General features: G+C 34.5%; 1 protein-coding gene across 3 annotated transcripts in view; it reads right to left on the reverse strand.

Annotated features, from left to right (window-relative positions):
- Positions 1-10,160: 10,160 nt before the first annotated feature.
- The window catches only part of LOC138308465 (clumping factor A-like), a 50,722-nt gene continuing 41,852 nt past the window's right edge, over positions 10,161-19,030 (reverse strand). For all 3 annotated transcript variants that reach the window (XM_069249448.1, XM_069249449.1, XM_069249447.1), the window contains exon 2: positions 10,161-14,275. In XM_069249448.1, coding sequence (XP_069105549.1) covers positions 12,481-14,217 — 1,737 coding nt within the window. In that variant the 5' untranslated portion in view covers positions 14,218-14,275 and the 3' untranslated portion in view covers positions 10,161-12,480. The remainder of the gene's footprint in view (positions 14,276-19,030) is intronic.

A 19,030-nucleotide genomic window follows, 5' to 3' on the forward strand; every position in this document is an offset into this window, starting at 1 on the left:
TTCGTACCTCGACGTTTTATTGCAATTTTACAACTATAATATCCCGCCATTTTGAAATAAATTCGAAGAAATCCACGACTGGAAGTCAATTTTCCATACATGAAAAATTATGTGATATTTTCAACACAAATTTCATTGTTTGCATCTTTTGTAGTAAAACCAGTCATATTTGTGAGAAAAAAAATGTTTAAATTTTACCGAGGAAATAGAGATTTTATTGACGCCGTGACGTCACGAGGCTTTATTGCACAGGTAGACATGCAATACAGCCTCAGGCGACATGAGTGTATTGCCCTGGACCAGCCAGTATTACACCTGTAGGTATGAAAGAAAAAGGGAGAGGGCTTATATAGGCATAGCCTGCTGCCCAATCCCTATTAAATCTAATGATTTAATAAAAATATTTTCAAATGAAAAAGAAAAAGGGAGGTTACTCGAGTTTATATTGCTGTTTTTGGTATTAACATATATTGTACATTACGATATCAAATGATCCAACAGTGTTGATGTTAGCTAAGTTTCGCTTTTAGAAAACGAGTAGTAGATTAGTAAATCTAAGTGATATTTCATCAACCTGAATACCACACATCAATATTAGTTGATTATTATATACAATAATTAAAGGGACAATTCACTCAGGTTAATTCTTTTACGTAACCAAGAAGCAAAATATGGCATAAATGTATTGTTCTACATTTCTTATGAAACATCAAATATTGACAAATCCCACGTCACTATTTAGTATTTGAATTGATACCGTTGTAATTACAAATCGTTGATCAATACGGTTAAGCAGGTACAAAATGTACGCTGTACCCATACCCGAGCCGAAGTCACGCATGACACACAAATGAACTACATAACCCCTGTGGAGGTGATAAAATGATTTTGTAGGTAAGACAATTCACCTAATAAGGTAAACACACTACTGTCAGAGCGATTTGAGCAGTTCTAGACAAAAGTTGAATTACTGTACGAGTAAGGGACAATGTTCGGCATACAAAATGTTCGACCACAGTGTGTAATGACGGACAGCGAGCGAGTTTTAACATTATACACGCATTTCACCACCATAGGCTTTTCTGGCATATCACAGGAAAATCGACTGATTTATATTCTATTAGAACTGGGTTTTTTTCCAATATATGTACAAATTTCAATTTTCTCTTAGACTGAATTGTCCCTTTAACATAGGGCTTGAAGGTAATTATTTATAAGCCTAAGAGCTTTCCGATAATAAAATATTGTTTGGATATGGTTAAATAAGTATAAAGAGTTGTTAGGAAAATAGATTTGGCTGAATTAAGCTGATATTAGCATTTTATGAGTGGAACTAATTGGCAGGATGCTGAAATGCGTTTGAAGAAGCAGCAAAATAAATTCGAGTTACCTCCCGTTAAACGTTACAAATAACGTTAAAGGACTAAACGTCTGAAATAATTTCAAGTTAAGGAAAAGTTAAGGAAGGTTGATTACACTGGACCCTGGATTTACACATTTAATTGGATGGTCTCCGTTTATACAGTTACATTGTGTAGAGTGATATCTTAGCGACCACCTCTGTATAAAGACCACCTCTGTATAACGACCACCTCTGTATAAAGACCACCTCTGTATAAAGACCACCTCTGTATAAAGACCACCTATGTATAAAGACCACCTCTGTATAACGACCACCTCTGTATAAAGACCACATCTGTATAAAGACCACCTGCTTTATAAAACCTATTTACCCTGTGTCAATTGTGTGGACTTATAGACAGATTTGACCGTAGTGTGTTGTTGAAATGTTTTCTAATAATTGTTGCACCGCACGACGTCTATTATAGTAAGCACAATATTAGTTATAGTTCTTTTGTGAGATTTTACATTGTTCTTCTTGGTATCTGTATTGATTTCTATCTCCTCGGTATTTTCCTCTCGAAACATTTTGTGATGTTTTGAGTTTACTTCATATTTATAAATTGCAAGACATAATATATATGATTTGAGTGAGTGTAAAATAACAGTCTCAAAAACGCTACAGTTAAATGTCAGTGTATTGAAATCCCATTTTCTTTCGTGCGATTTACTATAGTGTACGATTTAGTTTCGTATGCGATTTACTTTCGTGTGCGATTTACTTTCGTGTATTATTTACTTTCGTGTGCAATTTACTTTCGTGTGTTATTTACATTAGTATGCGATTTACTTTTGTGTATTATTTACTTTTGTGTGCGATTTACTATCGTGTGCAATTTACTTTTGTGTATTATTTACTTTTGTGTGCAATTTACTTTTGTGTATTATTTACTTTTGTGTGCGATTTACTTTCGTGTGCAATTTACTTTTGTGTATTATTTACTTTTGTGTGCGATTTACTTTTGTGTATTATTTACTTTTGTGTGCGATTTACTATCGTGTGCAATTTACTTTTGTGTATTATTTACTTTTGTGTGCGATTTACTTTTGTGTATTATTTACTTTTGTGTGCGATTTACTTTTGTGTATTATTTACTTTTGTGTGCGATTTACTTTTGTGTATTATTTACTTTTGTGTACGATTTACTTTCGTGTACGATCTACTTTCGTGTATTATTTACTTTTGTGTGCAATTTACTTTTGTGTACGATTTACTTTCGTGTACGATTTACTTTTGTGTGCGATTTACTTTTGTATACGATTTACTTTTGTGTGCGATTTACTTTTGTGTATTATTTACTTTCGTGTATTATTTACTTTTGTGTGCGATTTACTTTTGTGTACGATTTACTTTTGTGTGCGATTTACTTTCGTGTATTATTTACTTTCGTGTATTATTTACTTTTGTGTGCGATTTACTTTCGTGTATTATTTACTTTTGTGTGCGATTTACTTTTGTGTATTATTTACTTTTGTGTGCGATTTACTTTCGTGTGCAATTTACTTTCGTGTGCAATTTACTTTTGTGTATTATTTACTTTTGTGTGCGATTTACTTTCGTGTACGATTTACTTTCGTGTGCAATTTTACTTTTGTGTATTATGTACGATTTACTTTCGTGTGCAATTTACTTTTGTGTATTATTTACTTTTGTGTGCGATTTTTTTTCGTGTACGATTTACTATCGTGTGCAATTTACTTTCGTGTGCAATTTACTTTTGTGTATTATTTACTTTTGTGTGCGATTTACTTTCGTGCACGATTTACTTTCGTGTGCAATTTACTTTTGAGTATTATTTACTTTTGTGTGCGATTTACTTTCGTGTACGATTTACTTTCGTGTGTTATTTACATTAGTATGCGATTTACTTTCGTGTACGATTTACTTTCGTGTGCAATTTACTTTTGTGTATTATTTACTTTTGTGTGCAATTTACTTTTGTGTGCGATTTACTTTTGTGTGCGATTTACTTTCGTGTGCAATTTACTTTTGTGTATTATTTACTTTTGTGTGCGATTTACTTTCGTGTACGATTTACTTTCGTGTGCGATTTACTTTCGTGTGTTATTTACATTAGTATGCGATTTACTTTTGTGTGCGATTTACTTTTGTGTGTAATTTACTTTCGTGTATTATTTACTTTCGTGTGCAATTTACTTTCGTGTATTATTTACTTTTGTGTGCGATTTACTTTCGTGTACGATTTACTTTCGTGTGCGATTTACTTTCGTGTGTTATTTACATTAGTATGCGATTTACTTTTGTGTGCGATTTACTTTTGTGTGCAATTTACTTTCGTGTATTATTTACTTTCGTGTGCAATTTACTTTCGTGTATTATTTACTTTTGTGTGCGATTTACTTTTGTGTATTATTTACTTTCGTGTATTATTTACTTTTGTGTGCGATTTACTTTTGTGTACGATTTACTTTCGTATATATGCAATTTACTTTCGTGTGCGATTTACTTTTGTGTGCGATTTACTTTCGTGTACGATTTACTTTAGTATACGATTTACTTTCGTATGCAATTTACTTTCGTGTGCAATTTACTTTTGTGTGCGATTTACTTTCGTGTACGATTTACTTTCGTGTACGATTTACTTTAGTATACGATTTACTTTCGTATGCAATTTACTTTCGTGTGCGATTTACATTTGAGTGCAATTTACTTTCGTGTGCAATTAACATTTGAGTACAATTTACTTTTATGTGCGATTTACATTTGAGTGCAATTTACTTTTGTGTGCGTTGTGTTCGATTTACTTTTGTGTGCGTTTTGTGCGATTTACTTTTGTGAGCGTTGTGTGCGATTTACTTTTGTGTGCGTTGTGTGCGATTTACTTTCGTGTGCGATTATCTTTCGCGAATTTCGCAATTAAAGAAAATTCGCAAAAGTTAATTATATTGAAAGGTATTTCAATTCATTTTTTTTCAAATCCGCGAAAAAAGTTTGAGAAACTGAAATCAAGAATTTAAATAAACGCAAAAATATGTTTACAGAAACTGAAGTGGATACTTTACCAACCGTGTGCGTGGATATTATCGAAATGGCTTAATTTCGTGATTTCCATGTGTTGTTTTCGCGAAAGACCCACTTTCAGACGTTTAACAAGAAAGTTTATCCATGTTGTACAACATATTAATAGCGGGAGGAATTCTCGCGAACTATCCTTAAATATCCAAGTGATATCATAATATCCAGCGGAATCGCATGCATGTAATAAACACACAACTACAAATTCTCTGGATATCGATAAAAATAACACTGATGATTAGTAATATTAAATGATGGTTTGTGTAGGAAATAATTTACTCTGTTTATCATAAATCATGGAATCCAGCGAAATACTCTTTAAGTAAAAAAATAATAAAATATGTAATACCAGTAAAATAATATATACTTCTAGTAATAACACCAAATATATAACTATATTTATCAGCACAAAGCACATCTTGAGAATCCCTATATTTCCATTATCCATATATACATTTCAGAAAGAAAATAATATTTAATGTAATTCAGTTGTACAACTGCAAAAAAAGACAATATAAAAATTTCAATTACTTGTACGTGATGTATACACATGTGTATATGTATTGTTACTGAAGGAAACTCGTGTTATTTTCTGCACTAAGTGATACAATTCCTGTATCGGAATTTCTCGTAAATTTAATAAAACTATTTCATTTCCCTCTTTATGTGGACTGTTTGATACTTGACGAACATATTTGCCAATTCCTGATTGGCCTCTAAACGAATTTGGCCTCATTTTGGGAGAATTTGTCGCTTTGAAGGTTATACCACCAGATCCCCTCCTTGCATGTTTGTGTCAAGTACAATTTGACACTGAAGCGTCGATATTTAAAGTATTGTCAGTTTATCCAGTTAAAAAAATGTTTCAAACGGTGACATTCGAGTGAAAATATTCATTAATATTCGTCGTTTTAATTATTATTATAGAAAACGAATCGCATAAATATATACACATACTATAATGTCTTATTTAAGTGAATGATCTATTCAAATCGTTTTGATAAAATTGCGCAAAAATATTCAAGCTAACATATCTGAGACATGTTTGAACTCCCTGTAAGGATCTTATTGATTTCAAACACGCACATGACTCATAGGATTCAAAATGGCGACACATGACTCATAGGATTCAAAATGGCGACGGGGCAATATATCATTCGGAATCATTTCCATCAAGCATCTTTACCTCTCTCGTGTGTTGCTACGACAATTTATCGAACCTCCAAAACCAGAAGGGCTATATAAATCATGTTTTTCTCATTCCATAGAAATACTGTATTGATTTCTATTCCTACTCCATAATATTGATATCAAAATTCTCATTTTTCATCCTCCAAAGAAACTACAACTAGGTTTGAATGTGATTAATTGGCCCTCCCAAACTATACGTTGACGCACTGGCGTGTCGAGTTAATGAAGATTCGCTTTAAAATTGATTTTAAATGTTTTGGTATAGTTGACCTAGATTGAAATGTTGCTACTAAACAATGCATTCTCACGCATGCGTTGTTTCGCGAAGATCCCAAGCGTGGTGACATTAAGATTCCCGCTAGATAAAACAGACGAGTTTGTAGTGTCATAAGTTAATGTGACCCATTACTATAGCGTGGCACATCTATATATTCTGGTAAGTTTTGCCAAATTGCTTTTGGATTGACATAAATTTACAATAATACATTTATTACATCACGCTCACAATGCAAATGCGTGCTTTTATGAAATGCATTGAGCTAAATAAATACAATTTCACTTGTAATTACAGTTACACACTATCGCCAATACAATGTAATTAAGTAAATCCATCAATGAGGCTAACACAGGGCCGCAGCTAGGTATCAACCTTGGTATAAAGCTTGTAATTTTGGTTTCACGGAATCATTCTGACATTTACCAAATGCTTAAAGAGAAAAAATCCGTACTGATTGAAACGAAGGGGAGTAACTCTACTTAATCGGAATGCGACGTGTGTTCGTAACCTTTGGCAGTATGGTACAATGAGATAACACTTTAAAATTGAAAGGAGATCTGTGCTTTTTTATTAGCAAATAAACGCAACACCCATATACTTACCACACAGTGGCGTAGGAAGATGAAACGTAATGGGGGGAAAAGGTCCTCAATATTTAGTAACACCCCCCTCGCGCACACCGAACCCAGGAAAAAATCTATCATTAAGAATGGCAGAGATGAGTTTTACGATGAATTTTGATGATATTAAAGCGTTCTAACACGGTAATTTTTCGATTTAAAGTTACCTGCATTCAGAAATGATAATTGTGAGTGTCGTCGTACCATTATGCAACTCAGTTCGATCTGAACATATCGGATTCACACCATCAGCACATTGTTGTGTAACTCAAAATGATAATGAATTGATTGTCTTGCTAAGACATATAAACAAATTAATCTTTCAAGAAACGTTTTTTGAAATATTATAATCCTTTGATGGATAGTTTTAGTCTAGTTCAGTGTATTGAGTTTTCATTATCAAAGGTTTGAACATTACGTGCTTGAACGTTTTAGGAAACGCGCCGCGCAGCGGAAATTTTTTAAAATGATACACAAAAATGTGCAGGAGGACCCTTTTTTCTATCAAGGGTTGTGTTTTTTAGAACATTTCATTCGGCGAAAATGGGGGAGGGGGGACAAAAAGACATGTTTACCCCTCCCGTCCTGCCCCCCCCCCGGTTCCTACTCCCCTGCCACAGACTCCCGTAACGCACAGACGAGCTCCAAGCACTGTATTCGTATACACACAAGGTATGCAATTTAGTCAACAAACTAGATATATGTACATGTATTATTGCGTATCTCTTCTATTCTCGATCCGTCCTAATGCAACTGGACGTTGTTCGGACATTGATAAAAAAAAACCACGCGGATTGACGGACGTCTTAAGTCGATATAGTTAGCACAACTAGATCGAATAGAGAGATATCCTAATGAAGTTAGCCCGCTAAGTATAGGCGTACTGGTGTATACTGAGCTCCTACGTTATGTTAGATCGATACATCTCCGTGAACATCCGATTATTGAAAGTGACAATCAATCATACGCTTGTTACACAGCGTGCCTCCAATTAAGCGGCTGATCCGTTCCGTTCAAATCGTCTTCAACATGAAAGAGTTTGATGGTCTGTGAAAAAAATAAATGCGTATTATCGTTTAAAATGAAAACCATAATTATACATCCAATATAATAGGTTTTGAAATATTTATAATAAACAATTTCATGTGTGTTTAATATGTTTTAAATTGTTGGTCTCCGAACTAATATTTTAAAGTTATTTGGCGTGTTGTGCCTTTCCAACTGTGTAGACAGTTCTTTTGAGCTGTGTTTTCATGGCGTTTGTAGAATTTCATTTTTTTATTTCCGTCTTCCGATAACTTCCATACACACAGATATGTAGGTCAAATTATGATAAAAAATTAATCCTACTAGTGGTATGATTTGTAAAGTTGACTACTCGACAGAAGAACATTAATATCGTTAATGAAATCTCATAAGTTTTATGGTTTAAGACAATCTAGCTTTGAGGCATTCTGATAATAATTACATCAGATAATGATTACTGACAAGTACATGCTTTGTTATGGTCTATGTGGTGTGTCTGGCTGCATCCTCTGAGGAAGGCTCTGGGTTCTGTCCCATGGCTTAGACACACCATAGTCTATAAAAGTTTTATGTTGTTGGAGATAATTCTGTTTTATTTATTTTAATGTATTCTGATGCATGCACGTAAACAACAGTCCCCTTTATCAGATTCAATATTTCAAAATTATTTTTTTTTACAAAACAGTATTTAACTTCAACTGGTCAATAATACTACTAGGGTTTGACGCTAATTTTGTAATTATATACAGGTTATGGGTTACGCCAATATTTGTGTATTAATTTCTTAACTGATGTAATTAATTTCGAAATTAGTCCCGTTCATTTTCAAACGGGTCTAATTAATTTAAACCAAAATATGTAGTTCATTTTAAATTTGACATATGTAGTTCATTTAAAATTAGTTTAGTTCATTATTAAATTGGTGTAGATCATTTAAAATCAGTGTAGTTCATTACTAAATTGGTGTAGTTCCTTGCTACATTAGTCCAGTCCACTATTAATCTGGTCTAGTTCATTTTCAAACTGGTCTAGTTCATTTTCAAACTAGTCTAATTCATTTTAAACTTAAAAATCTTAAAAAGTTAATCTTAAATTGGTGTAGTTCATTACTAATTTCTCCAGTCCATTCTTAAACTGGTCTAGTACATTTTAAAAAAGGTATATAGTTTTTCATTAAACTAGTCTTACTAGTTCATTTTTAAACTGGTCATGTTCAATCTTATATTGGTTAATATTGACTGGTTTTTTTCTCACGCCTTTTCTACCTAGCCACTACGAACTAAGGAACATCTCCGAATGGCGAACATGATACGATCCATCGAGTGCCCATTCCGTGATGTTTACTTACGTATCAATGAAGCCGATTTTTTGTGACACCATAGAATTATAATCAGGAAATGGTTGAGTAGTGTTGACGTGTCTGGGCCATGTGTTCATCAGAAACATGAGGAAAGTAATCTTCGTAGAGATTTTTTTTATTTCTTTTAATCACAATCAGCAACCTCCAGATATTCTTTCAGTAAGAAGCAACAGATCGGAACATAGGACAATTACATAACCTCAGGCTCACCACCCGTCAGAGTATACGTTTCACATTTGACAAATGTTGTTATTTATACAGTTGCTGTATGATCACTTATATTCGAGGGTTTGATATTTTCGCGATGTCGCAAAGCATTACAAAAATCGCGAAACTTTAATTTTTTGATATTGCAGAAAAGCTGTGTATTTTTCCCCGTGAAATTAACCGACTATATAGTATGTTTTTTTTGTACAAGAATTGCAACCCCTACCAAATTGCATGATCAAAATCGTGATATAATTTGTAATCTTATTTTTTTCTTAAACAAATTTGTTCTGCTAAGGTATCCATTGATTCTTTTGAACCTTTCTATTTTGTAATTGGTTTTTACCTCTATGAGGTAAACTCTGTCCTCTTACCGAAACGCCCAATAGTCTACATGAGAGATTAACAGAGGTAGATTTTGATGCCTTCTTATGAATCTTATATATCACGATGGCGAAGCCAGTGATTAAAAGGTGTCGTACATGGCAAATTTCAGCCTTGTTTCGTGTAAGACAATGTTATTTAACTGACGTTTTAGTGCACCGCTTATTTTGTATTTTGGCGACTTTATCCGCTATAACCTTTGAATAATCCAAAAATATGATTTAGTTTAAAGCAGTGCACTTTTTGACCAACCTCAATATCTTGAATACAATGATTAGGTTACATATTAAAATCAAAAATGACAATTCACATGAGGGTATTTGTCTACGTCTTTAATCCACGGTATCGAAGTAGGCTAAAAATACACTCCATTTAACTTTTTAAAGGGAATATGATGATATTATGAGTACGGTCATCAAATCGCAATACAAAAGTGACTTCACATTTCCTTATCTGAAGCGGACCTGGCATTTGACATGTACTGTACCATTTAACACTTGACTTCTAAGTTACCCACACTGTGGATGTATCTTATTTCTGCTTTTTCTTCTCTTTTTCCATCGAAACGTTTGATCTATTGAAAACCACTTGTTGGTATGTATTGTAAACTGTACAAATACGTAATATATCGAGAAACAAGAAATCACAGACACATCCTTAGATTACAAATAAAACTATTTTATTTTGATGAAAGGAAACACAGTAATGTTAAAAGGATTTAGATCTCGTTATCGTATATTTACATTTACAATATTCTTCCAAGTAGTTCTTTTTCATGAAATCGTGAAAAATCGTCGATTACATTTATCTTCTTTCCATCCGATTCGATAGGTTGAGTATTTTGAGAGAAACTTGTCAGTGGTATACAGATGTATTTAAATAACATGAACACCAATAAATTAACATAGAGCACTATGACCTAATGTAAACAGTTAACAAATCGTGCAAGTGACCGAGTCATCTTGTTGTCTGTACGCCATAGTTTTGAAATCCATCCCGGAGACTGAAATATGTTTAAGCTAAACGTACTATTGACAATATTTTTGCTTCTCGTAGATTTTTCATTTTATAAACTGTGAATAATTTTTAGAATAAATTTGAAAGTCTATGACCTATTTCAGTTGGCAATGTCTAGCAATGTTTTGTACAACAGTACAAAGACTATATACGGGTACCATCACTCACATTGTCAATGAAATTTACATTGAAATCAAAAAGATTTCTTTTGCCAAAAAAAATCAAATCTTCAGGTCAACAGGAGAGTCGTGATCACTTGTACGCTTTGTTTTCAAACATAAACATAAAAACAATATAAATAGATCAACAGAGCACTTAATAATATAAATAAACAACGATAAACTTGACTTCCCCTCTCATCGTAATGAGCTTGTCCAATATATCGGAAGGACAAGTTCATTGCGGGATTTAGGGGGATGTTATGATTTTTCGAACGTAAAATGCAAATTAAACACTACAACATCAAAAGTTTTAAGGATATCTCAACCATACAGCGTTTACAGTCGGTAATATCTACCCACTTCGAAAATACGTCACCCCAACAACCTCAGAGAGGAACTTGTTGGGTGAGGCTACCTTTACCTCTTATGCCATTTTAAGGAAAAATGAGTCATCTTAAAATGTTAAGTGTCCAGACTTTCAAATTTAATTCAAAAGCTTCTAGTCAACTGAAACCTTCGAGCCTCATTTAAAGTAAAAGTGCTCAAAGTTTTTCTTTCTGTTGGCTAAAAATTGGATGAACTCCAATAAATGATTGGACACACACCTATAAACACGATTCGTGACAAAAAAAATGTCAAAGTAAAGTTCCGAGGAACGACATACCGTTCTAACTTCGGAAGCTCTCTATATCATTGATTTAAACGTGTTAGCTATAGGCAGATTTTTTAGGCAAGAAAATCTGTTTGTAGCCTAGATCAAGCAAACTCTTGATAAAAGTATTAGAATTTAATACTACCAAGCATCTACGAGATAAAGACTACACGAAAATAACACTGATGGTCGAGAAAATCCCAAGTGTTCAATTACTTGTTCGTCAATGTAGGTATGCGTGATTCACAGAAAACCATATTTTAAAATGTCAAACATATAAAGCGAAATTAGATAGTCAATTTTAACACGTGGCATCCTACCGTAGTCTATAAGGTGTACATTTCGTTTGTCTCACATTGAATCGTAGTCCATCGCTGGCCTCGTTACATGTAGATGTGTAACATAAAACTGTCTGTTGCTTTTCACATCAGTCATTTCCTTTTGAAAATCCACATTCTCTTATTAGTTATTAAGAAAAATCACACTTTAAAGAGTTACAGCTAATATAAAATATCGTGAAAAGATTGCTTGATTAAAATAAAGGATATTTGGACATTATTGTGTTTTGTTGTGACCACAAAATTGAAAATAATGTTAATTTTCATGTGTCTTTTGATAAAGCCCAAGTAATGATGACGTATGCATATTCCAGTGATGTAATACCATATGCACAACTTAAGATGTCACTCCAGTGATGTAGAATCCGAGACACACATTACAGTGACGATTTTACTAGCACACATACTCTAGTGATGTAATCATGGAACCACAAATAACAGTGACGTGGTAGATAGCACATAAATTCCAGTAATGTCGCGCAAAGAACACAATGTACGTCAACGTGCCTGATAACATAAGTTCCCATATACTCGTTAGGGATACATGGAACAGTATGATGTCATATTAAGTACATAGGTGTCAATGGAATAAAGGTTCACTACAAATGATGACGGATATCGACATCTTCACAGTCGGTACACAAATTATGATGACGGGTCTGAGGTGTTGCACAATTTTCTATGACGCCAAAAGTGAACAAAGTTTACGGTAGTGCGATCACAGACTCCATAACGAATTGTAGCAGGATGATGACACAATATCGGTCCATATATTACGGTAAAACACAGAGTTGGTCGGTTTGTAAAGTTTACGATGACACTGGTGTGGGAACAACAAAGAGAAAGGGATGTCGCTTCCTAGAGTATTTCTCCTGCATGTTCAGAACTTCCGAGTAGTTCTGTTCTAGCCGTTCGGATTGACTCTCGAGTTTATCCTTAAGACCGTTGAGTGTTTGTAACAACACCTCTTTCCGTTGCTCGGACATCTGTTGTTTAAATCGTAACTTTTCCTGAAGCCGGATTTTCTCGGCTTCCTGTGCTTCTCGTATTTTCTGCTCAACGATCATTTTCTCAAGTCGGAGCTGTTTTACCTTTTCTTCGAGACTGAGTCTAACCTCGGAAAAGGTTCTGCTAGTCGGGGCGTTACATTTTCGAAGATCGTCTGCGAATTTTTCGTAGGATTCTGCGGTTGTGTCTCCCTCACTGACGCTTTTCTCGTTATCATTTTCATCCTCGTCCTCCTCTCTGAAGAATGTGCTGATGTCGGTCGTTGATCGAATGCTTCGTAATTTTTTCTCTGCAGTGTAACTGTCTGAGTCAGAGTCTGAACTCATTCGACTATCACGGCTCAAACTGGAATACCCCGCATCAATCGAATCGTCCATATTGCACATTTTAACATGGAATGCATTTTCATTAGGTTCTCCGTCAAGGGGAGATAAGTCATCGAAATTGTCTCCGTTTTCCGACTCGGTCGTTGCGCCAGTTTCTGATTCCGTCAAAACACTGGATTCACGAGAAGTTGACATTTCCGCTACACTAGAAATATCTTCTGAACTATTCATTGAACTCTGGAGACTAGAGGAATCATCGGTGTGGATGAGGTTGTCGTCAAGGAGATCGTTAATGGAAAGACAGGTGAGGTTTTGTGGAGCCGTGACGTCACTCTCCAATACAGAGTCAACTTTATCTTCGTATTCAAAGCTCACTTTGTGCTCAAGGTTTGAAAAGCTTTCACGCAGAGCTTCAATTGTTGGGGAGGTCAGATCAATATCACCTTCAGAAATTATAGACCATCGACAATTCAGATCCTGCAACTGGAGTCGACCTTGCAAGGAACCTTTCACTTCCGATTTTGCTGTGACAGGTAAGTTTTCATCCTCTTGACTCACATTTTCCGTGTTAAAATCCTCCTCATTTTCGCAGTATAAATCGTCAACCTTCTCATCTGGGTTCACTTCGCTTCCAGAATCTCCGTCAGATGAACTTAGAGCTTCAGAAGGAGACGTTAGCGAGAGAGGACTCAGTTTTGGAGACGGTAGCCATGGATTTGTCTTTATTCGTGACCGCACCTTGCGGATGGTGTTGGAGTATGGGTCGATATCGAGGCTGGCTCTGTCAGCGAGACTTCCGCCACTCGAATATTGGTTTTCATCGTCATACACTCCATAATGATCACATCTAATAAAACCGGATCTGATGTCACAGTGACACTGCTCCTCGTTGCCGACTGGGTAGTAATAATCCTCCAATGTGAGTCTGTACTGCGACTTGATATCGACACTCAACTCCAACGGACTTTCCTCATCTTGAATGACCTTGGACGAATTATGATGGAAGTCAAGGTCAACTAAATCCGATTCCTTTACTGAAACATATTCGTTACTTTGCCTGCTTTTGTCATGGATACGACGCTCGGTCACGTGATTACCTGGGTCACATTTCTTTGGGGATGGGTTGGGAAGCTCCGACTTCTTGGCGTTTTTCTTTTTAGATTTGGACCGGCCACGGAGGAACGGATTCAGGTTCAGTTGACGAAACTTCATTATTTTAGAAACGCCCCGAATGTCCCTGTGTTCCGAAAGTCGCCTTGAAATGCCAGACCTGCAAGTACAGAAGATAGAAATTTGATTAAAACATTGAACAATAAAAAATATTTCCACGGTTGGACAAAATTTAGACGGAAATGGAAAATTAGAGAAGGTTGGAATATCAAGGATAATGGTATAGACATTGTTGTACTGTTGATGGAGAAACAAATAGCGTACATCCTTTTTAAAATCGATGTCTTGAATTCGTTCTTTGCTATATAATGCGTTATATCTCTGTATTTCACTTTATCAGCTTCCGTCTTTATACAACTACGCATACCATGTAAAAGTGGATGCGTTCCACAAGGAATATTTAAAAAACATGTGTTGTAAAAAGTTGTGCATCGTGTATTAATATGAAATGACATATATCTATGTATTTTGACCATTTGCTGACTTGTGGAATGACAAAGGAGCATCCAAAACGCTAAGTTCTAAATGTAAACAAGGAATCTAGTAATTGTAATTGAATATACAGTTTAAGCACGTACACTTACAGCATGACGATTGAAATTAAATTAAAATGTATCGTAATATCGTATTGGAATTTTATATGCCTTTTTCATCAAGTCAAAAGACGCAGAATCGTGACGAAGCAACATGTTCCTAGAAAATATAGTATGATGATGACGCACACAGAATGTTATACTAGACAACAATAAAAAGAGAGTTATTTTCTTCCAATCTATGGAGTAGATTTGTCAAGGGACAATAAGACCGTGCATATGGCAGCTCCCCCGGCAGTGATACAGGAGCCATGGTACGGCACCATTAAAACAGGGATCCCATTAAACTTTGTCTGACGAGCTGGAATAAAAAACTGATTTCATTTAACCACGGTACAATTTTACACACAATCAGAGAACCAAGTCCTATAAGAAATAACGTCATCACGTACCCTTAGTAGAAAACCAATCTGAAAATACATTACGACTGTCAGGTAAAACTTCGGTGTTCACAAATAAAACATACATCTCCTTTAGTTAGAATGCAATTATGGCATCAAACTGTTCTAGAAAGCAATTTGCTAGTACAGGGCAGTGTCCCACACCACCTCATAAAGTCTACATTCAATATCAATCAGGAAGACACGGTATGATTTTAAACATTCATTACACACAAATTTAAGAATAACTTTTTTCTTTTGGGAATTTTAGCGTCTGCTATGTTGTTCATTCCAAACTAGAAATACGATAAACCAATTCAGTGTATTTGTACTCTCAGAGTGAGCTGGTACGATGTTTGCGTGAAGGCACACCATAGCAAACAAAATGTCTTTCCGTTTTATACATGATTTTTGAACTTCTTGTAAATTTCGGCAAAACATATGATCAAAAAATGTGATTTCGATGAGAAAGGTGACCTTGTTCCGATATTCCATGACTACGCGTCATACATGTACAGCCCCAGAAATTGAAGTTTCGACGCCAATTTACAAAATAATTTACTTACCATATTCGTACAGTTTCTTTTATCCAATAATATCCCTCCAGTAACATGTCTGATTATTTTCAGATTTTACATTCTCGCCAATAATATCTCTCCACGCATGATATGAGTATTGCTAACGACACAATGTTCACCAAAATTTCTAAAACGCAGTAAGCTTGTGCATTCCATGATAACGTTGTTTAAGAATCTGAGGCAGCGTCAAAACTAACTCTACTGTTTATAACTTAACGAGAATCAAAACAACAGAACATATTTATGGACGCACCTGTTAGAACAGCGCATGCGTAAAGCTGAGAATAACCCGTTTTGATAGTCACAAACGGGACAGAGTATTGTAAATAACATTTACATGTAACTGCATATCTTTTTAAAATGTATCATCATTGCACAACAAAATCCATGCATATATAATTTAACTGCCGTTTAAAATAATGGTTTTAGCGAATATAACTTCCCCTTATTGGGCCCCTGATTGTATTTTTACAAAAATAAACTTCTGAGGAACACAAGGTCTCGACATTTTACAGTTTTATCAGATTACTGATATTAATGTATAAATTGTAATTTGTTGTGCATATTGCTTGTTTGGCGCTTCGTATATACCAAAACGCCCTGAAGACTAAAGATGATGTCTTTTGTAGCCAAGAAATAATTTTCCAACTTTCCAGCTTATCGTTGAGGTGATCAAGCTTATACAGACTTAAAGCAAAATAAAGACGGAAATATCAAAGACATGGAAAAGATTTCTACTCCCAGATAACTAGTCGTCTGTTACTTTACGAATCTTTCTCCTCCGCTAAGCACGCGCCTGTTTCCAGCTCGCGCTTCTGTAAGGACTAACAGGTGGAAGTGTTCATTAATTTAAAAAAAGGGAAAATTAATGTGATAAAATCAGTATTGTTTTGGTATTTTATTGTATCTTAGCCATATTTTGAATCGTGTAAGTATTTAGTAGAGGCACCTTCATACAAATAAATGCGTATCGGCAAGTAAAATTAAAGAAAAACATTTTTTTTTCTTTGAATGTTTTTTTTTTTCGATTTCAGGTATAACTAGGTAGCATGTTATATGGAGATATATTCTTCTTAACCAGCTTGTTATATACACTCCTTTATAGTCAATGACCGAAAGAGAAAATAATACATGTAACAGGCAAAAAACCCAATTAAAATATCGAAACAGTGGCTTACAAAACAATGTTAGTTTTGTTTTACATTCAGTTTATGATTTTACATCCCAGACACCGGAAGTGACGTAGTTATACATCTGTAGAACAGAAAAGTCTGGTCGCGTTCCGCCAATTACACCGTTATACAATAAAAACAACCATTTCTTACCATCCTTACTTTAACAGGAAATATGATGTTTATTAAGGGGGTCAAGATTCCATCACTTCCGGTGTTACCTCCAACACGTGCTATAATTTACAACAAACAGATTTTTTGTTGTTGTTTATGGAGTAACCCACCTGACTTTATCAGTGGGTCGGAGTTATTGAAGTCAATACAACTCACCCTGGAGCCTTTTTTTGCGTTTCTGTTAAATTTACTTTTTGTTTGTTTTTTATTAGTTAAATATGTGCATTAATGTACTGTAGAGTAAATTATAGTTCAATACCTTTTAGCCTTGATTTTACTTTGGCTACAAGCTCAAAATGATCCGTTGTCATTTAATATGTGACCTATCGGAAAACATCCCTTTGGATATTGTTATGACTATCTTGTGTATTCTCTTTTATTAATGAAAGGAAAATAAGTTATAAATTATCTTTTTGTACCGTGTCAAAGTCCCATTTTGTTTCGAAAGCAAAATTAAAAGTTAACATTTAATTTTCCTAATGAATTCATCTTTAATTTGTGTTTTGCTTAAATCTTATTTACGTGTAACATGACTCTATGTTGAAGTAACTTCCGTTAACCGACAAAAATATCAAAGTTATATCATGTTACGTCAAATTCATTTTAAAACATGTTAGATAAATCGTCATTATCTTGATCACTAAAAACATTGATAGATTACAGCAGAAATCTCCGGGGGAACCAGACTTCTCAGTAAATGGTCTGACATAAAGGATGAGAACGGTGCCTCATATCTTTACTGATTTCTTAGGAGTATTGGGAAATCATATATTCTTTTACAAATCAAATTATCTGAAACTGAACCGTCTGAGTGAGGAATTGAAACACAAGGTTATGCTTGGCAATATATTAAATGTCTGGAAACCTTACATCCAAATCGCCCGGATGTTGGTTACTTATCCAATCTGGCCTCTAGGAACTTTTACTGTAGATTAAAAGTATTTTTTCGTCGCTGTCATGCGAGCGCTGCAATATATTCTTCATCTTCTAAGTGGTCGAGATTCAATTTCCTGTATGAAATATTGCGCAGTGTATGATTCCATTTAGATCAACGGTAATCACATTTATCGGAGTATTTTTGTGTGATGCATACAAAAGTCTTCTACAATATAGAACAGTTCTCGAATTCTAGATTTCATAATGTTTAAAAATAAAGTAAAACAGCGATTACATTATTAAGATCAAATTCGTCTGTAAAACTTTTGGCGCTTGAGTAGCTGACCTATGAAATACAAAATCAGTTAATACGAGAAATAACTTTCATGGGTAATCAATTTTACTATACAACAAATTCGATTAAACATGGGGCCAAAAAGGGATAACATTTATATAAATATATTTATTTATTGTAATTTACTTATAAGAGTGAACAAATTTATGTAATTTCTCAACTTGAAAAAACATGCATTGCATGATTTATTATTTCTACGGAGAAATCTATTTAATTTTTCATCTCATTCCTTTCGATACCTCTTTCACTTATATTATAATTAGTATACATTAATCGAGGATTTTGCGTTGATTATTTACAGATGGAGCTAATGATTTTATCAGACTGGACACAGACTGGACGGCCGTTAAGATAGATATATTCATCATTTTCCCTCTCAATAGTGACACATTCGGATGTCATCTTCAGACAGAGTTTTTTTCAGAATGTCGCTCCAGTTGGCTACATTGTATAAGATCCAGCACAGCCTATCTAGCGGAGAGCATGATATATCAAGGCAGATAATTTAATCAAATTCCTACTTAATTTACATTGGATTTAGCTCAAATTTTAAAGTGAAGAAGAAAATCATCCCTTATTGCAAACTCTCGATACTTCTAAAATCGAGATCTTAGGAATATAGAATACTATAACGATAGAAGAAAGGCGTACAGTTGTGTGTGGATTGACAATATGTAACGATTTAGCGCATTATTATTGCATTGTATTTAGTTTAAAAAGAAAATCT

This window comes from Argopecten irradians, chromosome 15 (assembly GCF_041381155.1).
Source record: "Argopecten irradians isolate NY chromosome 15, Ai_NY, whole genome shotgun sequence".
NCBI lineage: Eukaryota > Metazoa > Mollusca > Bivalvia > Pectinida > Pectinidae > Argopecten > Argopecten irradians.